General features: G+C 24.6%; 6 protein-coding genes across 6 annotated transcripts; 5 read left to right on the forward strand and 1 right to left on the reverse strand.

Moving 5' to 3' along the window:
- DICPUDRAFT_155452 (uncharacterized protein) lies at positions 1 to 156 on the forward strand (the record flags this gene model as incomplete). The annotated part of the gene is made up of 1 exon (XM_003290869.1): positions 1 to 156. A coding segment is annotated over one exon (156 nt), but the record flags the coding sequence as incomplete, so codon positions are not given.
- A 479-nt stretch (positions 157 to 635) lies between these two features.
- On the reverse strand, positions 636 to 3470 carry DICPUDRAFT_92579 (uncharacterized protein). Its single transcript, XM_003290882.1, has 3 exons — positions 3428 to 3470; positions 1299 to 3338; positions 636 to 1222 (listed from the first exon to the last, which is right to left on the reverse strand). The coding sequence occupies exons 2-3, from the start codon at positions 3028 to 3030 to the stop codon at positions 642 to 644; spliced, it is 2313 nt and encodes a 770-aa protein (XP_003290930.1). The 5' UTR covers positions 3031 to 3338; positions 3428 to 3470; the 3' UTR covers positions 636 to 641.
- A 4374-nt stretch (positions 3471 to 7844) lies between these two features.
- Positions 7845 to 12987, forward strand: DICPUDRAFT_38252 (uncharacterized protein; the record flags this gene model as incomplete). The annotated part of the gene is made up of 2 exons (XM_003290870.1): positions 7845 to 8337; positions 12110 to 12987. Coding segments are annotated over 2 exons (1371 nt in total), but the record flags the coding sequence as incomplete, so codon positions are not given.
- A 1391-nt stretch (positions 12988 to 14378) lies between these two features.
- Positions 14379 to 17416, forward strand: DICPUDRAFT_155455 (uncharacterized protein; the record flags this gene model as incomplete). Its single annotated transcript, XM_003290871.1, has 4 exons — positions 14379 to 14833; positions 15042 to 15122; positions 15186 to 15517; positions 15585 to 17416. 4 exons carry the CDS (start codon positions 14379 to 14381, stop codon positions 17414 to 17416), a joined length of 2700 nt encoding a protein of 899 aa, XP_003290919.1.
- Positions 17417 to 18076: 660 nt separating this feature from the next.
- On the forward strand, positions 18077 to 19373 carry DICPUDRAFT_81621 (uncharacterized protein; the record flags this gene model as incomplete). Its single annotated transcript, XM_003290872.1, has 2 exons — positions 18077 to 19234; positions 19311 to 19373. 2 exons carry the CDS (start codon positions 18077 to 18079, stop codon positions 19371 to 19373), a joined length of 1221 nt encoding a protein of 406 aa, XP_003290920.1.
- Positions 19374 to 22024: 2651 nt separating this feature from the next.
- DICPUDRAFT_155459 (uncharacterized protein) lies at positions 22025 to 22684 on the forward strand (the record flags this gene model as incomplete). Its single annotated transcript, XM_003290873.1, has 1 exon — positions 22025 to 22684. The coding sequence occupies one exon, from the start codon at positions 22025 to 22027 to the stop codon at positions 22682 to 22684; it is 660 nt and encodes a 219-aa protein (XP_003290921.1).
- Between the last annotated feature and the right edge of the window lie 219 nt (positions 22685 to 22903).

Here is a 22903-nt window from a genome sequence, read left to right on the forward strand (position 1 = left end):
TCGGCAAAAGGGGATACGGGTATAAAGGGAGCTATAGAAGAATTGGTCAAGGGCATTTTAGAACCCTTTCAAACCCAGGGACAAACCCCGGGTTTTAAACTGAGGGGACCCGCAACAACGGGGGCGGCCCCACCTCAATTTAAAACAGGTTGTTAATTTAAAAATAAATAATAATGGGAATAATAATAGTAAATAATAATAATAATAATAATAATAATTTTTAAAGCATTTTTTTTTCAAATATCTTTGTTAATAAAACCCAAAACATTTTTTTAAACCAAAAAAAAAAAAAAAAAAAAAAAAAAAAAAGAATGAAATTATAATATATAGTTTTTTTCTTTATAACTCCAAACATGTATACATCACACAAATAAAACCAAATAAAATTTAAAATATTTAAAAAAAAAAAAAAAAGTCTTGTTGCTAATTTTTTAAAAAACTATAAATAATTATTTATTTATTTAAAAATTAAGGATTATGAACGGCAGATAGGATTATTATTATTATAATTATTCCTTTAAGTATTAAGGCTATAGTTTAAAAGACATTAATTTGTTGGGTTTTAATTTTTACACAAATTTTTTTTTTTTTTTTTTCTTTTTTTTTTCCTTTTTTTTTTTTTTTTTTTTTTTTTTGAATATTTATAAACCAAATAATCTTCTCTTTTGAGGTTTAAGTTGAATTAAAGTTACATTCATAATGATAGAATCATTAATGATAAAACCCATTTCTGGATCGAATAAAGAAAAAATACCGATGAATTTTGGATAACCAAATGAAAGATTCTTGCTATTAAAAGTGTACTGAACCCAGTTTTTAATTGATTTATCGGGATATGTTTGACTGACCAATTCTAAAGAAAACAATACGTTTTCTTCGCCACTGTCTTTATATTCCAAGTACACTGAAACTTGGTTACTGACTGGTTGACCACATGGATGTACCTTAATGGACCACAGTTTATCACAACATTTGAAAACTGGTGATGAAAAAGCATCCAATTTTTTGGAGATGGATGGAATACGATAAGAGTAGGTTTGGGTAGCACCGATATTGAATTTGCTAGAATTGTCAATCAAAGGAGAGGTTGAAGCCATATCTATTTTAATCTTTAAACGGTTGTTGACTAAAAAACCATTCTCTGGATTTAAAATTGTAAATAATCTAACAAATGTAACATAACCATGATTTAATTCTTTCATATTAAAATTGTGAGCTGAGACTATAGTTTTTAAAAAAATAAAAAAATAATTAATATATAATTTTTTAAAATTAAATTATTATGTGCCAATACTTACATTTTTCAAGACTTTCATTTGGTTTTTTCATATTTACCAAAGTAATTCTGTATGAGACTGACTTTTCAAAGAATGGATTATCTAACATATCACAGTTACTAACGAAAATTGAAAGTTTACCAGTTGAATCTTTACCATCTGGATATATTTTTAAACGCCAGTTGGCGCCAACTAATGGGAAAATTGATGTATAGAATTGATCCCTCTTGTGAGTAAAATTTGAAATGGTTATTACCCATGAGCCGTTATTTGGTGCATTTGTTTGTGAATATTGTTGATTATCAACATCGTCAAATTCAAAGATATGTGGAATTACACTATTATTATTTGTATTGTCTGAGGCATTTGGGCTATTATTAGTGTTATGGTTATTATTGTTATTATTATTAACATTATTAGTATTGTTGTTTGTGGTTGTATTATTATTTACTGGTGTTGAATTAACTGCACTAGTTGAATTATTTACAGAGTTACTATTGTTTATATATTTTATTGATTTATCTTTATCAGTTATTGTTTCTTCATTTAAACTTGGGTTTGAATTTTTTCTATTTTGTGTTTGCAATTGTTGCTGTTGAGGCATTGGCTTTTCAATAATTTCAAATTCGTCCTCGTCAATTCCAGGATTTTCATCAATTGGTCTTCTGATTTCAATACCATCAATATCATCAATACCAATATCAATATCTGCAGGTCTAAGATTTTTATAGGAGTTTACATTTCTTTGGGACGATCTTTGTGGTGCTGGAATTTTTTCATGGTCAATATCAATTTGTTCCAAATCAATATCACAGTCTTTTTCGGTTGTAACTGAACCCAGTTCTGATCCTTGATTAGCACTTAATCTTCTATTGTTATTATTGTTGTTATTGTTATTGTTGTTATTGGCATTGTTGCCATTACTGTTGTTATTACTATTACTATTATTATTATTATTATTATTATTATTGCTATTACTATTAACATTTAAACCATTACTACTTCTACTATTACTATTATTATTACTACTATTTACAACTATTGAAGTATTATTGTTATTTGGTGTTATTGTGCTATTAAAAAGTGTATTGTTTTTATTACTTTGAGTACTTGTATTGTTTATAGAATTTAAACCACTATCTGAAGTATTATCATTATAATCTGAATTTGAACCCTCACTAAAATCATTTGATGAACCATTTGAGGTGCCAGCATTGTTATCATTATCATTTTGAGCGTTTTCACTACTTCCATTACTATTTGATAATGCACTAACATTTCCAACATTTACACTACTGCTGCTGACATTAATGCCATTACTATTTAGAAGACCATTACTATCCCTAATTGCGCCATAGGCACCACCACCGCTACTACCACCACTTGCATTGCTATCTCTAATAATATTGGGCTGATTGTTACCAATGCCGGTAGAGCTATTTAAATCATTATCACTAAAACTATTTCTTTTACTGCTACTGCTACCAGAACTTCTTCTCTTTGATTTTTCAATTTTCTTGTCAACGCTTTTTTTGGTTAGAGTTACAATATTTGCTAATGGTGGAGGTATATCCAAAACCTCATTCAAAAGGTTGATCAATTTCTTTATTGTATTTGGGTTATTGTTTTCATCACCTTCTAATTCTGCTTCTACTTCTAATATAACATCTTTGACAACCTTATACTTTTTAGAGATAATTTCTTTGGCTTGGGTAAATTCATTTTCTATTTCTTCCCTGAGTGGGGAATTCATAAAATGTGGAGCCCTTTCATCAGTAAGCTTGTTGATTTCAATGAGACGAAGATGTAGTTGATTGGCTAATAAATTTGCTTCTTCCCTCTTACTTGCCAAAACCTCCTCCTTTGAGGGTTTTCCCCTCTTTTTTTGAAATAGCCCCAGTTTATAAACTAAACCGTTTTTTTTCTTTTTTCTATTTTAAAATATATATTATTAAAAATATATATTTTAATTTAAAAAAAAAAAAAAAACCTATTAAAATATTTTAAATATGTATAATAATAATTAAATGATTAAATATTTAGTTTATTTATTATTGCTATCTTTATTTTTATTTATATTTATATTTAGTAAGTATAAAAAATTAGTATTAATTTACTATTCTATTATTATTATTTTTATTATTAATTACCTGTACTTTGTGTGATAATTTCTTTTTTTTTTTTTTTTTTCTGTTTTTATTATTATGTTATTTAATAAATAAAATTTTTAAAAATAAATTAAATTAAAAAAAAAAAAATTAAAATTAATATTTTTATCTTTATTTGTTTTTTATATTAATTTTATAAAACAAAATAATTGTATGGGAAAAGAAATATTTATGTATGTGTATTTTGTGGATTTGTGTGTGTGAGGGTAAGTTAGTGTGTGGGTTATTGTTGTGGTGAAAAAAAATTAAATGTATATATAGATTTATTTATTTTTTTTTTTTTTTTTTTTCTTGATAACAATAAATGATAAACTTTTATTATTTCCTATTTACTTTTGTTTTTGATTATTATTAATTATCAAAATAAAATTTTTTGTTCGCAATATAAATAGTTTTTAATATTCAAATACAAACTTAAATTTAAAATTAAAATTAAAATATTTTTTATTATTATAATTAAATTAAAACAAAATAAAATAAAATAAAATAAAATAAAATAAAATAAAATAAAATAAAATAAATAAATTTGTTTGTTTGTTTGTTTGTTTGTTTGTTTGTTTGTTTGTTTGTTTGTTTGTTTGTTTGTTTGTTTGTTTGTTTGTTTGTTTGTTTATGTGGGTGAGTGTGAGGGTGAGGGTGAGTGAGTGTTATAGTTGTATAAATTAATATATATCTAAATATTTTATAACCATTATTGTTTGAGTGAATTCATAAAGAGTATGGATAGTTGTGTTGATGTGTTGTTGAGAATTAGATGGTATGATATGTATGATAACAAGTAAATATATTAAGTGTGTGTATGTGTATATGTGTGTTGTGTGTAAATATTGTTACCACCACTGTGTTATTGGTTTTTTTTTTTTTTTTTTTTTTTTACTTTTTTAAAATTGTTTTTTATTTTGTATAAAAAAATAAATATATATATAGAGTTTAAACTAAATATATCAAAAATATTTTTAAATAAAAAAAAAAATGTGTGTGAAATTTTTAAAAAAAAAAAAAAAAAAATTATTTTTTAAAAAAAAAAAATTAAAAAATTTTTTTTTATTTTTTATTTTTTTTTAAAAATAATTTTTGTTATTTGTTTTATATCTCATTAAAACATTATATCTTCATTCATTTTTGATGAGGTTATGTGTGTGTTGTTTGAATTTGTATGTTTTTAAGAACAGTGAACTTGAAAATGGAAAAAAAAAAAATGAAAGAAATTCAAAAACAACAATATAACTAACCTTTTTATTACCACAATTGTTCACATATCGGCAGTGGGTTAAAAAAAAAAAAAAAAAAAATTCTTTGGTTTTAAGGAAAAAAATAATTCAAATAGTTCAATCAGTTACATAAAAGTAAATAAATTTTTTTATAACCAGGTAAAATCATACTTTATTTATATTGAATCAAAAATAAAAAATAAATAAAAAAATAAAAAAATAAGAAAATAAAAATAAAAAAAATAAAAAAGATATTAATTAGAGGGTTATTATAATCAATCCAATAAGAAATTAAATTATAATAAATAACATCACCATTATTTTGCAATCTGTCAAAAAAATAAAAATAAGGAAATAAAATAATTTATAGATCAATTGATTTTTTTCAAATCAAAATATCGCACTGTTTGTAAATTTCTTTGGATAAAGTTTTTTTTAAAAATATCTATTTTTATTTTTTTATTTTTTTTTTTTTCAAAATATTTTTTTATTTATTTTTTTATATAAAATTTTTGTAAAATTATTTTCTTTTTCTGTCCATTAAATAAATAATTAATTAAATAAATAACTGTATATAAAAAAAATTAAATAATAAAACAATTTAATTATTTAAATAATGAAATATTTAATTCAATTAATATTTTTTTATTTGTTTTTTGTAATTTCTTCATCGCAATATCCCGATGATTATAGTTGTTTGGAAACCATTGCTGGCATTTCCAACATTCAAAACGATTTTAAAAAAGACCCTATAACTTCTATATATGATTTCTGTAAATCTTTACTTGTAGAATGTGATAGTGAAGATTATGTCACCTCATTGTAAGTAATTAATTTGCTTTTTTAAATTTTCCTACCCATTTTTTGGGTTGAACAAAAACAATTTAAAGGAAAAAAAAAATTAAAAAAATTAATTTTTTTCGATTGGAATTTTTTTTTCTAAATTTATTTTCATAAATTAAACACAATAAGACACAATATATTTATTATATCCACTGTAATAAGTGTAACTTTTATTACTACTTTAATTAATTACTTTTATTATTATTAACACTATTGTTTTTTTATTATTATTAATAGATCATTAACAGCAAAAACTAAAGAAAATGTACCATCGAATATATTTTGTTTTAGAAAATTAAAAAGTTTAACTTTAATAAATTTTGCAAATTATGATGATTCCTTTTTTGATAGTATTGAAGCTCAAGGGATATCAACATTAAACTTAAATAAAGCAGATTCAGTTTCAATAACCAAAAGATTGAATAAACTAGAGGAGTTTTTCTTTCAAACTGATACATCTTTAAATGTAAAATTGTCATATCTTTCAAATTTAAAAAAATTGTAAATATTCATTATGCATATACTTAATTTTAAAAATCATTTTATTAATAAATTATTATTATTTTATTTAGCACCCATGTCCAATTTTCTGAAGGAGCTCTCGATAAGGGAATAATAACTTTTACTAATGATTTAGTTAGCGAAATCAATATAGATTCATTGTTTGTATTTTTTATAAATCAAAATTAAAATAATAAACTAAACTAACACTCTATTTTTTTAACAAAAGTTCTTTTTCGTCAACATCCATTCCAGATTTTAATAAATTATCAATAACTTATTTGTAAGTTTCAATTAAATCAAATTGTATTATTTTTATAAAAGTAATATATTAATTTTTTCTATTTCCATAGAACAATTAAATTTATAAAGGGAGTGGGTTCATTAACAACAAATTATGGATCATTCTCAGGAGTAAAACATTTGACATTGGATAATGTTATAGGAGCAACTAAAATTTCATTTCCAACAGAACTTATTGGTAGTGGAGGGGCTTCATTGCTTTCATTGTAAGGATTATAGAAACTCATTTTTTTAATTTTATAAAATAAATACTAACACAATTTTTTTTTTCCAGCAAATCAAATAATTGTTTTGATATGTTACAATCAAAAGTGGATCTTTCACCATTATCAAAGCTAGTTTCTTTTTCTATTATTTCACCCCCTGGTTCAGGATCATCTTTAAGAGCTAGTGTACCTGATGGTTTTCCATTCTCCCAATTTCCATCAAGTTTAACTAAATGTTTGTTATACCATTATCATTTCTTAAAGATATAAATTAAATATTAACAGTTTTTTTAATTAATTGTTTCTTAAATACTATAGTCCAATTAGAAAATCAAAATAGTCAGGTTAAACTTACAAATTCTGTAATAACCAGTTCAAATATTAAAACATTTTCAATGGCAAAAAATGATTTGGCCCCAGCTTCCAGCCCATTTCCAAATATTTGGCCAAATTCACCAATAACAGAGTTAGATCTTTCAAATAATCCAGTTTTAAAAATCAACTCTGTAGATTCAACTTATTGTCAAGTAAATCTCCGTATTTCTGGTTCTTTGGACAGTGGACCACTAACATTACCAAGGTAATTTTCTCATAAAATCTTTTTTTTTTTATTTTTTTTTTATTACTAAAACAAATTTAATTTTATTTAGTTGTTATACTTGTCATTTTGGTGATGATTTATATAGAGCTTCAAGTTTTTTAGAATTCCCAAAACCTACTTCCAGTTGTGAATCACTTATTCCTAAAGCTCTTAAAACAACAGGTAATGGTAAAATAACAATTGTTGGCAATGATTTGGGTTTTTATGGTAATTGGATAAGTTCAGATATCCCATCAAACCCAGAATGGATAGTTCAAACCAATAGTAGGGAGATTTATACTTTAAGCAATTTTATAGGAGTTTTTAAAATTACCTACAATAGTACCATTGGGGGACCAAAAACTTTTATTTTAACTAATGATCAAAAACAACCATATCCATCTACTATTGTTTCGACTGAAACAACTATAGACATTGAAGGTTTTTATTTTTCATATGACAAGAGCGAAATTGAAGTTTACCTTGGTCCATCTTATCCGCCCATTACAATAGTTTCTGCTTCTTTTTATGAAATAAAATGCAGTTATGCGTATTCCGGGGAATCACCAGATCCAAAATCAAGTTATATTAAAGTTGGTAATTTTAAATCTCCTTTATTTACAGTAAAGCTTTTAGAAAAAAATACCTACTATACTTGTCCAAATAGTTGCAGTAACCAAGGTACTTGCGATATAGATGTTGGTACTTGCAGTTGTAACGATGGTAGAGCAGGTTATGACTGCTCAATTGTTGTAGTGCAGTGTATACATGCATGCAATAATGGTGGTAAATGCAATACAACTATTGGTGAGTGTATCTGCACTTCTAACTATGGTGGTGATGATTGTACAACACCAATTCAATACATCTCATCTATTCAAGAAGCTCCAGTTAATGGAGGAACAGTTTATTTATTTGGTTGGTTTGGCATAGTACACAGTGAAGCATCCGTATTTATTGGGTCAAAAGAATGTAATATCACAAATATTAATACAACCAACGTTGATTGTACCATTGACAAAGGTGTGGGTGAAAAGCCATTGAATATGACACAAAATGGGTATAGTTTCATTACAACCTACCATTTTTCAGTCTCTGATAAAACCTGTCCAAATAACTGTAGTGGCATTGGTACATGCAACACCAAAAATTCAGAGTGCTCTTGCCCAACCGGTTATAGTGGTTTCGATTGTAGCACAAAAGATAATGGAGGCTCCCCAGGTACTTCTATTGACCATGACGATTTGGGTTCAACTTCTTTCTTAAACGAAAATACAAACTTTACAATCTCTGTTGTTTCTTTAATAGAGGTTTCGATTGATGGCAAAGATGTATTGGTCCATCCATTACAATCAAACTGGACCAATAGAAGTTATTCCAATGGTGTTTACTCTTACACTCAACAACTCCTACAAGAAAGCGGAAATATAACATTGATGATTGAGGAGATCAAAGAAATCAAAGAATTTGAATTTGCAGGTGATAGTTTCTCACTTAAAGCAGGCTCATTAAAAGTATCTCTCTCAATTAAAAACTACATTTTTAAGAGCTCTTTAAATACTCTCAGGCTTTTATTCTCTTCATCAGTCGTTTCAGAAAGTGAATGTAATCATCAAGATTTCAATGTTAATAATATTGATAACGTCGAAACCTCAAATTATATTACTATTTCAAAAGATAAAAAAGTATTGTATGGTTCTTTCTATAAAAAAGTAGTATCTGACGGTAGACCAACCTATTCATCATCCAGCGTAATTAAAAATGACCAAAACTCCTCAGTAATAGTTCAATTAAATTTACCACATTGTGTTGAAGAATGTTTAATAGACCCAGGTAAATATTTATTTTAATATATTTTAAAAAATTAGTGTGTAAAAGAAAAATATTAATACTTTTTTTTTTTAAAAAAACAGATTTCTCTGTTTTGGTTTCAAATGATTTTAAATCATGCAGTGATAGACCAAAATGGTTATTACCAGTGGCTATAGTTGTCCCCGTAGTAGGTCTTTCTGCCATAATTATTATTTCTACTATTATATATAAGAAAAATAAGGTATCTTTTAAAGTGATGAAGGTAAAACTTCAAGAGTTAAATAAATAAACAATGTATTTAAATGTATAGAAAAAAAAAAATATATGCAATTTACATTTTAATAGCTTTTGGCATCATCACCACACATCATCAATTACCCAACAGAATATTATCTTTTTTTTTTATTTTTATATGAATATAAAATTTTAAATCAAGATATTTTTAAAACAAAGAAAATAAAAAAACCCAATATTTTTATTATCAAAATTTTTTATTTTTTTTTCAAATAGATAAAAATCTTTGATATTTTTGTTCCTTAATTGCCCAGATACATTTATTTTTGGGTTGCACAGTATGGCTAAGCTATACTTAAAAGTTATTTTTTTGAATGTTTTTTTTTTTCATATTTAAATTTTTTTTTTTTTTCTCACCCATATAACCTATCTTATAAATATAAACATTAAAATGATAAGGATTTTAATTAAATTTTTATTATTATCTTATTTTGTTTTTAATGTGTACACTCAAACAGTGGTAGATCCATGTATATATTTTTGTTTATTTTTTTTTTTGTTTTTTTTTTGATGATAATATTAATATAATTGTTTAAAATTATTATTTAGATAAAGAATGTTTATCGGACTTAGCTGCAAAACTTGGTATAAATGTACCTATTTTAAATCAGGATCCATTGTTTTGTGAAATATATATATGCGATAGAAATGGAAAAGTCATTGGTTTGTATGTTTTTTGGATTGACTTATATAAAAAGTAACTGGATTGATATTAAAATCTTTTATTTATAATTATCATATAGCGATTTTACAGATATACAAAATAAAGGAATATCTCGAAACTCTTTGGAGTGTTACCCAAATTTTCAAAATTTAATAATGCGAAATTGGATGGTTACATCAGATTTTTTACAATTTACATCCAATCTTAATTTTGTTAAATCATTGTAAGTATTACATTTCAATTTTATATGTGACTTTTATTAATTTTTTTATCTTTATTAAAAAAGAACTATGATAGATTGTCAAGGATTCTCATTAGATTTCAAGATTAACGTAGATGAATTTATATTAAAAACAGATTTTTTAGTTACTATTAAGCTTTCAAATATTTTAAGACCACTAACATCTAAACTAGTAAATATTACAACTACTATTGAAGATGATTTGGATAGAGATGTAGAAATTAAAACTTTAGTACTTGATGTTCCATCAATCCCCTCATTGAAGCATTTAAAAGGGGGAGAAGTTCATTATTATATTACTCCTAGTAATTCAGATTATTCAAATATTTTTTATAACATTTCGACTCATGCCAACATTTCAAAACTAGTAATCGAATCAATTTATCCTATGGACCAACTACCATTGTTTAATAATCTTTTAAAAATTATTGGATCAAAATTGAAAAGTGTTGTTTTAAATTTCCCAATGTCATACCCTCAAGTTCTAAATCTTACAGGTCAATCAACTTTTGAAAATTTGTAAGTATTATTTTAATTTTTAGATTATGATACAAATAAATAAGTGTATTTAGTTATTAATTTTTATAATATTATTAGATCTATTACAGGTTTAAAGTCGTAAGTAGTGTTTTAATTTTTACATATATTAAATCCATATATAATAAATAAGTGTATTTTGTTAATAATTATTATAATATTTTTAGACCTTTTGGAACATTTAGTTTCCCATATTCAGTGTTACCTACTGGTTTGAAACAATTGTACGTATTTTATTTTATAGTTTAATTTTTATGCTTATACCAATTAATATCAATTAAAATTAAAAACAACAGTAATTATAGCAATAATGCTTTAACTTCTTTGCCAAGTTTAAAAATTTTTAAAGGTATCCCATATTTGGATTTAAGTTTTAATTCAATTAGTAGTCTGCCACAACTATGGGATGGTTTAAATAATATATATTATAATTTAGAAAATAATAAAATGATTGGTACAATTGATGCTTCTTACTGTTCAGTAATTTTAAATGTTAGAGATAATAAATTGAGTGGAGATTTACCAAACTGTTATGCATGTAATTTGTTAGACCCAGATTTCAAAAATAATTTTATTGAAAATTATTTTGATAATATCGATAACAAAACTGCAGATTGTGGTAAGTAAAACAACAAAAAATATAAAAATAAAGTGAATATGAAAACTAATTAAATTTTATTTATTTTAATATAAAAACAAAAAAGAAATTATTCCCCATTTAAATTTGTCGAAAACTAACCCCACTTATTTGTATCTCAACGGAAGCAATTTAGGTTATTCTACAAGAACCTTTGAATTCTCACCAGTAATAAAAGGATTTCAAATAGATCAACCAAATTCATTATTTTTAACAACTGAATATGTACCAAATCGAACAATACATAACGTTACATTTTCTTTATCTGGGAAAGTTTTTACAGTAGCTCCTTGGCCATATCCTCCCGAATTACAGTCTTTAACTATAGATAACCTTCAAGGTTCAGTGGTAATTAAGGGCCAATACTTTTCATATAACAAGCAACTTGTTGTGGTACAAATAGATAAAAGAGGGTGTGTTATAGTGTCAACTACATTTTATGAAATAAAATGTTCACTCCAAAGTGAATATTATCCAAATACAAACGTCTCCTCATTGATTAGAGTAGACGATTTAGAAACTAAGTTCCTTTTAAATATAGGAAATGATATAAGTAAAATTTCAAATATTTACTACTCATGTCCAGAGTACTGCAATTATCCAAACGGTGGAACTTGTGATTATAATACAGGGTTTTGTATGTGTGAAGATGGTAGAAGTTGTGGGAAAGGAATTTGTGTAGAAGGAGGATGCTCTTGTTCTTTAGGTTACTATGGTGCAGATTGTAGTATAGAAGGCCAACAAAAATGTTTAAATAACTGTACCAACTCATTACATGGTGTTTGTGATACATCTACTGGTTTTTGTGAATGTAACAGTAGCTGGAATGGTCTAGATTGTAGCTCTCCAATTAGAAATCCCAATGAAAATACATCACCAAAATCAAATAGTACTGTAAACCCAGATGGCTCAACAACTGTAGTAAACGAAAATACAGCCTATAACATTTATATCACATCTTTATTAGAGTTGGACTATAGCAGTGCGGAAGTTAAAAGATACCCATTAGAAAACAATTGGGTTGTTAACCAAACAAATAAAAATAACGAAATTAGTTCAGAAATTTACTTTTCGCAAACTTTAAAAGGAACTGGTTGTCAAGTAGTGTTATTGGTTCAAGAAATTAAAAAAGAATCTAACTATTCATTTGCAGGTATCGATTTTAAATTAGAACCAGGATCCATCAAAGTATCGGTATCAATTACCAACTATCGATATCAAAGTCCACTAAACACATTACAATTACAAATGATATCAAATGTATCGTCAAATACAATCGATTGTAACACCAAATCAACTGAATCAACAACATCATTATTTGATAATCAGTTATTAAACTATATTACAATCAGAAAAGATAATAAAGTACTCTATGGTAGATTTATAAATAGGGCAATGTTGGATGAACGTCCAAGAACAATCACAACATCGCTAATAGCAAACGTCAATGAATCAATAACCATTGGAATTAATATGCCACATTGCAATCAATGTCATATCGATCCAGACTTTTCAGTTCTAGTATCACCAGACTTCAAATCAAACTGTGAAGGCTCTTCAAAAAAATCATATGTTATACCCGTTGCAGTAGTTGTAAGTGTTGTTGGTGTTGCTCTAATTGTTTGTGCCTTATATATAGTTTATAAAAAGAAAAAAGCATTATATTTCAAAAAGAGACTTGATCAAGTACAAATGGATGGCTTAGATAATTAAAATATAATACTATAAATAAAAATAAAAAAAATAAAAAAATAAAAAAATAAAAAAATAAAAAATTAAAAAATTAAAAAATTTCTAATTTACAAATTAATTTTTAAGAAAAAAATTAAAAAAGTTTTCAAAGTAATTCTATAGATTCTTTAGAACCTATATAAATAACTTTATATTTTTTCTTTAATAATTAAAAACTAGTTGAGTGAATAATGCCTTTTCAAATGATTTTTATTGGGCTAATTTAAAAAAAAAAAAAAATAAATTGAGAAAAAAATAATACTTCCGATCATTGGTCTTTATTTTAGTTTTTTTTATAAAAAATATAAGGTAATTGCTTTTCGAATATAAAAAGGTAATTAAAGCTTTAAAAAAATAAATAGATTTTTTTATAATAGCATTTATGACGTGTGTAATCAAACTTTATTGCCTATAGCAATTGAAAAAAAAAATAAGTGATTTTTTTCTAAAGTAAAATATCTCAAGATTTTTATTATTTTTTTTTAATTGTATTTTTTGATATTTAAAATTTAGCCAGATCCCTAATATATTAATAATCAGAAAAGATCATGAGGTTGATTGAATAAAATTCTTTATAATTTTATTTTATTTTAAAGTTTTATATTTTTAAATAAAAAATATAGGGGAAAAAATTAATAAAAAAATTTAAAAGAATGTTTTTTTTTTTTTTTAATATCACTTCAAATCAAATCACTCTTACAATCAAAATATAAATTTATATTTGTAATTTTTTAAAATAGGATAAATTATTTCTTTTTTAATTTTTTATAAATAATTTAAAAATTAAAAAAAAATGAAATTCATTTTATTTTTATTTTTATATTTTATTTTTACACACCAATATAACTTAGAAGAACGTAACTATTAACTTTAATTCAATTAATAAACAAATCATTGTTAAAAAAATAAATAGTACTAATATTATGTTTTATCATTACAAATATTTAAATAGAAACATGCTTTAGTAATTTAATTTTTAAAATTGGGGCAAATAATAATTTTTCCTTTTATCAATCCTCAACAACCCTATTTGACTATTGTGCCCCTGGTACAACATTAGATAGGTTCTCTTGTTTTCTTTACAATGTTAGTGAATTGTAAGTAATAATAGAAACATATAATTAAATAATTAAAATATTAATTATTATTTTTTTTAATAAAAACAGTTCTTTACAGCAAGAATCAAATGAAGTAATAGATTATACTGACTTCTCATGTATAACACAATCTAATTTAAGAAGAATTTTTATTAAAAATTGGATCCTTGCAGAAACTTTTTATAAATTTTACTCAAGATTTAATTTAGATACACTGTTAGTATTTTATTTAATAATTTTTAATTTTTTTTTAAGTAATGAAATATTAATATTAATATGTTTCTTATTAGGCATATAAAAAGTTGTAATGGATTTAATTATAACCAACCAACTAATGTAGAACAATTATATATTGAACTTAATTCTAAAGTACAAGAACCAGTTTTATTATCAAATCTAATTGGTGATAGAACAAGAATATTAGAAGTGAAGTCCGAATATCCTCTAAACTATAATTATAATTTTATTATAAATAATGATTATGTTGGGGAATCAAAGACAATTTATGGGTTTTCACTACCAGTTAGAAGAATATTTTCAATGGAAGATGTATTTTGCAATGGACATATTTCTTTGACACTTGGAACAGATTTTGATAATAATTTTAATAATTTAACAACATATTCAAACGTGGCATATCTTTCATTATATGGTGACCCAACTAAAACCTATCCATTGGTCCCTATTCAAGTTTTACCAAATAGGGCTTTTTCAAAACTATTGGATTATTTGTAAGTTTTATTTAAAAATAATTTTAAAACTAAATTATATTAATTTTTATTTTTATAAACTATAGAGAAATCGGTTATCGAATTGAAAAACCAAATGATTTTTTATACTTTGAATCATTTCCATATAATAATTTGTAATTAGCAGTAATATGTAGAAATCTTTTAAAATTATATAATAATGTTAATATAAGTTATTTCTTTTTTATAGTTTACTCACCAATGTAGGTCCAGTTTTTAATATTAATGGCCAATTTCCTTTAAAAAGATTACCACCAAATTTAAAATCTTTGTAAGTTTATCATTTAGTTTATTTAAAAACAAATTAAATATACTTTATTAATATTAATTTTAGTTCTTTTGAAAATGGAAAAATAGAGTTATTACCAGACTTTAGTATTTTTAGAAATACTTCAATTGTCAATTCATCATTTAAAGGAAATTCAATTGTTGGGACCCTTCCAAAGTGGGAAGAGAATGTAAATAAAATTGTAAATCTAAATTTAGAAGGTAATAATCTTATGGGCTCAATTGACAAATCTTATTGTTCTGTGCTTTTAAATGTTAAAGATAACCAACTTAATGGAAGCTTACCAGACTGTTACGTATGTAATTTAAAAGATCCAGCTTTTATATTAAATTTTGAAGGCAATAATTTTAATAATATTGATGATAGAACTGATTGCAGTAAGTAATAATAGATAAAACAAAAAAAATTTAAAAAAAAATGTTAACATAATTATTTTTAATTTAGAAATAATACCAAATCTCAAAATCACCTATGAACAAATGATAAATAAACAATTTTTAAAAATTCCAAAAGTCAGGTTATATGGTTTAAATATTGGTTATGATCAAAACAAAATTATTTATGAACCTAATATATATAACTTTGAAATTATAAAAGCCAATTCAATAATGGAGGCATATTATTCACCAGAAAGATTGATACACAAAATTAATTTTACAATAAGCAATCAAATATTTTGGGCATCACCAGATCCATATCCTCCTCAAATTTTTAATATAACTAAAATAGGGGAGCAATTAACAATTAGTGGTCAGTATTTTTCATATGATCCTTCTTTTGTAAGAATAATAGTTGGGGGAATTAGTTGTATTGTGGAAAATACTCAATTTTATTTTATCCAATGTCAACTTTCAACAGTCCCTACACAATTTAAAAATCTCTCCAGCACTATAAGAATAGATGAGCTAGAAACCAAATTCAATTACGATTTAGAAGATGAAAATCTATACTCACAATGCGACCCAACCTTTTGCTCATACCCAAAAGGACAATGTAATTACTATTATGGAAATATAGGTAAATGTGATTGTAATTCTGAATGGACAGGTCAAATTTGCTCAACTCCAAACCAATATGTGTCATCAGTATTATCAACTGACGAAAATGGTGGCTTTGTTCAAATGAATGGTTGGTTTGGTGATATTCACGAAAATAGCAAGGTATTCATTGGTGACAACGAATGCTCGAGCCTTTTAATATCAACATATTCATTAAATTGTGTAATTAATGCAGGAAAGGGTTCACATGATATAACTGTTGTTCAAAATGGTATTGAATGGGTTGGTGCTAAAATGTATACTTATATTTCTATTGAACAATCATGTTTAAATAACTGCACAAGTGAATCAAATGGTATTTGTAATACATCCACAGGTAATTGTCTATGCAAATCAAACTGGATGGGTATCGATTGTAGCACTCAAGTTCTAAATCCAAACGAAGGAGGTCCAAAATCAAATAGTACTGTAAACCCAGATGGCTCAACAACTGTAGTAAACGAAAATACATCTTATAACATTTATATTACATCATTATTAGAACTAAATATTAACAGTGAACCAATAAAAGAATATCCATTAGAAACAAACTGGATTGTAAATAATACAAATGATAATGAATACAACTCTACTGTATCATTTTCCCAAACTTTAAAAGAAATTGATTGTCAAGTAGTGTTATTGGTTCAAGAAATTAAAAAAGAATCAAATTATTCTTTTGCAGGTATCGATTTTAAATTAGAACCAGGATCCATCAAAGTATCGGTATCAATTACCAACTATCGATATCAAAGTCCACTAAACACATTACAATTACAAATGATATCAAATGTATCGTCAAATACAATCGATTGTAACACCAAATCAACTGAATCAACAACATCATTATTTGATAATCAGTTATTAAACTATATTACAATCAGAAAAGATAATAAAGTACTCTATGGTAGATTTATAAATAGGGCAATGTTGGATGAACGTCCAAGAACAATCACAACATCGCTAATATCAAATACCAACGAATCAATAACTATTGGGATTAATATACCACATTGCAATCAATGTCATATCGATCCAGACTTTTCAGTTCTAGTATCACCAGACTTCAAATCAAACTGTGAAAGCTCTTCTAAAAAATCATATATAATACCCGTTGCTATAGTAGCAAGTGTTGTTGGTGTTGCACTTATTATAGGTGGAACTTTTGCTGTATATAAAAGAAGAATAGAACTTAAATATATAAAAAAAGTAATTAGATTAAGTAAACTTAATAAATAAATTAAATATTTTTTAAAGACAATATCATAATTATTAAAAGAGTTCTAAAATTTTAAATAAAATATAAAATGGGTATTATAATTAAATTAAATAAAAATAAATGATATTAATTAATAAAAATATATTTTAAAATAATCTTAAACACCATCAACTATATAACAGTCTAACTCAAAAACAACTATCAAAGATTATTGCGATCATAGGTGATATTTCACAATTAAATAATTAAAACATATATCATGTTTTATATGTCATTGCAATGTGTCATATACATTATCAATTTTATAATAAAGAAATTGTAATAAGAGTATGAAATTCAACCACATTGTGTTTGTGATTATTTTTTTCTTTTTTTTTTTTTTTTTTTTTTTTTTTTTTTTTTTTTTTTTAATTTTTAAAAAATATTATAATAAAATAAACATTGTTTTATATAAAGTTATTATAACAACTTTTTTTTTTAATTTTTTTTTTTTTTTTTACAAACCCACACAAAAAAATAAAAAAAAAAAATTCTTTTTTAATTAAATAAAAAATCAAAATTTTAATAGCATATAGTTTCACATAGTATATAATATCAAAAAAAAGTTTTAAATAATAGCAATTATATTTCACATTCCATAATAATCTTCATTTTTTTATATTCACTCATTAATTAAAAAAATGTTAGAATCAATTTTATTTGCTATTTTTATTTGGTCAATAATAATTTTAAAAATTATTTTCCGTTCCACCCCACAAGAAACCCAAACCAATAGCCACGCCCAAACCAATAGCCACACCCAAACCAATAACCACACCGACACCAATAACCACACCCACATCAACAACGACACCCACACTAACAACCACAAAATTAACGAAACCACAAATTCTACCCCAATCGATCAATCCCCAAAAGAAAAAAACAAGTATGATAGTTCCTCAACATTCCATTATTCCGCATTCAGACACGTATATTGTTGTTCCGAATATCATAATAATCAAGACAATTCTGGTCGTTCCTCAGTAACCCAAGAAATTTTAAGTCATTCCCCAAAACAATTTCTTGAAAAACTCCATGCCCCAAAAGAACCAGAAAATGTATTTCCATATTCACCATTCGACCACACCAGTGAAAGAATGGAAAAAGAAAAATTAGAAAAAGAAAATATGGAAATATTAAAAATGGAACAACAAAAAGAAAAGGAATATATGGAACAATTAAAAAGAGAAACCCAAGAAAGAGACCGTATTGAAAAATTAGAAAAAGAAAGAAAAGAAAGAGAACATAGAGAATCTTTGGAAAGACAAAGATTAATAAAAGAAAGACTAGAAAAAGAAATTAAAGAACGTAGAGAAGCTAAGGAAAAGCAAAGAATAGAAAAAGAAAGAGAAAAAAAAGAAAAAGAACAAAGAGAAAAAGAACAAAGAGAAAGAGAAGAATTAGAACGTACCCAAACAATTTTAAAAGAAACATTACAAAGAGCAATGGAAAGGGTACGTTTAGAAAATTTAGAAAGAGAAAGATTGGAAAGAGAAATATTAGAAAGAGAAGAAAGAGAAGAAAGAGAAAAAGAACAACAAGAAAGAGAACAACAAGAAAGAGAAGAAAGAGAAAATCAAGAAAGGGAACAACAACAAAGAGAACAACAAGAAAGAGAAGAAGCAGAACGTAGAGAAAATCAAGATACTTGCACTATTTGTATGGACAGTATTGAACCAAGCCAACTTGCCGCAATCGATTGTAACCACAAGTTTTGTTACAATTGCATTATGGAATGTTCTTATCGTCGTGATAACACATGTCCAAATTGTAGAGATCCATTCTATTTGGTAAGAGTAAGTAATTCATACATTCATATTTTATACATAATAAATAAAATATATATTAATTTAATTTATTATTTAATTGTAGAGAGTCAATGGTTCAACAAATGAAGCCAACATAGAGCAAGGTGATCAAAGTCCACCAATTTAAATAATGATGATGCAAATTCCAACGAATCCAATATCGATTTGGAATTGTTTGACCCAATGGATATCGAATAGATTTCCATTACCGTTTCAAATGGTAATTATTAGATTTCATGAAAATGTATCAATTATCTGGCCACGAATTCTATGATTACATGGACATAAATCAATACACCATCCATATGGAAACGTAATTATTAAGAAATCAAAAAAAGGTTAAACTGCAAACATCATCATTGGACAACATTCTCATCGTTATCAACATTATTAGAATAATTTATCGCAATAGCTTCAACTCTACAAAATAACGTTCTCAAGGTTCCATGTACAAGTTCCCTATTGTAACTACAATATTAATATTTACTAAAATATTATTAAATTTGATTATAAATGAAACTAATATTTTATTTTAATTTTTATATAGTATAATTATAATCCTTTCTCTCAGTATTATCAGGTTCTTTCTCTCCAGTATAACAAGATTCTTTCTCTCTCAGTATTATCGGGTTCTTTCTCTTCAGTATAACCATGCTCTTTCTTTAATGTCAACAATAGGGCATTGACATTATTCAGGTAACTATAATGTTTATATTTACATAATTATTATATTTAAATATAAAAGAAACTAATATTTAATTTTAATTCTTATATAGTTTATTTATAATTCTTTCTCTCTCGGTATTATCAGGTTTTTTCTCTTCAGTACAACCATGTTCTATCTTTATTGTCAATAATAAGGCATATATATAATTAAGGTAACTATAGTGTTTATAACTTCGTAAATTAATTTTGAATATAAAATAAACTAACATTTAATTCATATTTAGTATAATTCATTCTCTTCCAAGCTTCACACATTCTATTTAAGTCTACATTGGATATTCATAATTTTAAGGTAACTATAATGTTATATTTACATAATTATTATTAAATTTGAATATAAAAGAAACTAATATCTAATTTTAATACTTATTTAGTTCAGATTCAATTCTTTCTTTTTCAGTTTCAATACGTTATTTATTTCGAGTAATTATTCATACATTGGGGGTTCCATATATTCCATTATATCGCGGTTCAGTATTTTCTTTATAATTGTAGTTTTCAAGTAATTCATCAAACACTGGGGTTTTTTTCAGGTCACTCATCAAACATAGGGGTTCGATATATTCTTTCTATTTGGAGTTTTCAAGTCATTCATCAAACATTGGCGGTTCCATATATTAAATTGGGGGTTCGATATATTCTTTCTAATTGGGTTTTCAAGTCACTCATCATACATTGGGGTTCAACTTATTCTTTTTAAATGTGGTTTTCGAGTCATTCATCAAACATTGGGTTTTTTTTCAATTATTTCATCATACATTGCGGGTTTATTAAGTCATTCAAACGCTGTGGTTTTTTCAAATCGTTCATCATACATTGTGGGTTTATTAAGTTATTCAAACGCTGTGGTTTTTAATTCGTCAAACATTGTGGTTTTTTTAATTCATCAAACGCTGTGGTTTTTCAAATCGTTCATCTTACATTGGGGTTTAGTTTATTCTTTTTAAATTGGGTTTTTTACGTCATTTATCAAGCATTGGGGGTTTTTTCAAGTCACCCATTATCCATTGGGGTTTACTTTATTCTTATTAAATGTGGTTTTCAGGCCATTCATCATTCATTAGGGTATTTGTACTTTAAAGGTATTTATTAAGTTAATATTTTTATAATTGTTTTTATTATTTTTAAATATAAAGAAACTAATATTTAATTTTATAACTTAAAAAGATTTATTAAAATACTTTCTATTTCAACACATAATATAAATATAAATAATAATATTAATAATAATTTTAATGATAATAATGAAAATAAAAATGATAATAATATAAATAATAATCATATTCAAATAACGATATAATAATAAACAAATAAAAAAAATAATGGATATAGATTATATTATAAATAATAATGCAAAATTCGATCCAGACAAGGAAAAAGATAATAGAGTAAATAATATTAATATGGAATAATCATCAAAATAATCATTTCATATAAAAATAAGAAAGCAATCCATCAAACTCTATTCATTCATCGATTCATTCTGCCTTCCATATCTAAATCCAAGTTAATCAATTTGAAAAAAACGAAATTTCAATTCTAAAATCTATTTACCCAGAATTAATTGCATTCTTTCCTATAAAGTTTATTTTCAACAATGGGTTATTTTATTATCATTTATCAATTAAATACCATCAACAAAAACAATTAACACTTTCAACCGTTTTACTAAGTACAAATTATTATATAGAATTAAAAATTCTCCATCCCTAGTTAATTTTCAATTCATTATCAAAATAAAGATCTTTAGTTTAAAGCTTATGTAAATTTTTTCCATCTTTTTGAATCTTTTTCAAAAAGTAATTATTATTATAAAAGTGAATGCATTCAAAAAATAATGATATTTTAATAAAAAAAAAAAAAAATTCAAAATTAATTTTTTTTATTTTTTTTTTTTATTTTTTATTTTTATTTTTAATTCACCCACATTGACCTTCTATTTAACATTATTCATGTAAGTAGTATTAATAATCAAAATTTATTACAAATATTAATAACTTTTAAAAAAAAAAATTTGTAATTACAGATATACAAAATAATTTATATTCAAAAATGGAACAAAGAAATAAAAAGATAAGAGCCATCCCAACTGTTGATCCAAGAACAACAGATGAAATAATCAACGAAAAACTTGCCAAGGATAATGAAAAGGAAATTGAAGAAACAAAAGAAGAAATTATTGATAAGAAAATAAAAATTCAAAAGTATACTGGAAATAAAAGACCATATTTTTATGAAGAACAAATGGAAATTTCTAGATTAGAAAATGAAATAAAGGATTCAGAAGAAGAAATAATTGAAAAGTTACATTTATTAAAAAAAAAATATCGTGCCAGAGAAATCCATGCCATATCGCTAAGAAAAATGCAAGAAGAAATTGAAGAATCGGAACAATCCTTTGAAAACGCTCAAGAAGATTATGAAATCAAAGAAACCAATCTTGAAATTGAAAAATCAAATTATAACGAATTAAGAAAAGTAAATGAAAAGCTATTTGAAATTATTAAATATGAAACCAATGTTATAATTGAAGCCATGATCAAAAAAAAAGAAGAAAAGGAAAAAGATATAAAGGAAATAGGAAAAAAAAATGAACACAGATATTTAAAGAAGCAAGCTTTCGAATCAACTTTGCACCAATATGTAGTAAAACAAATCGAGAGATTACAAATGCAACTAGTTCAAAATATTTTATCAAATTTTAATAACTAGATCATGTTCATAAAATTTTTATAGATAAATTTAATTTAACAAAAAACACTGTATATTTTATTTTTTTTATATTTTTTTTCATTTAAATTTATTATACTACATAATTTTTAATTATATTATTATTTTTAAAAATATAAATATTTTGGGTATTATCTTTTTGTTTAATATTATTACTTAATATTATAAATTAACATAAGACCTTTCAAAAATTGAAATTGA

This window comes from Dictyostelium purpureum, assembly GCF_000190715.1.
Source record: "Dictyostelium purpureum unplaced genomic scaffold DICPUscaffold_248, whole genome shotgun sequence".
Classification (NCBI taxonomy): domain Eukaryota; phylum Evosea; class Eumycetozoa; order Dictyosteliales; family Dictyosteliaceae; genus Dictyostelium; species Dictyostelium purpureum.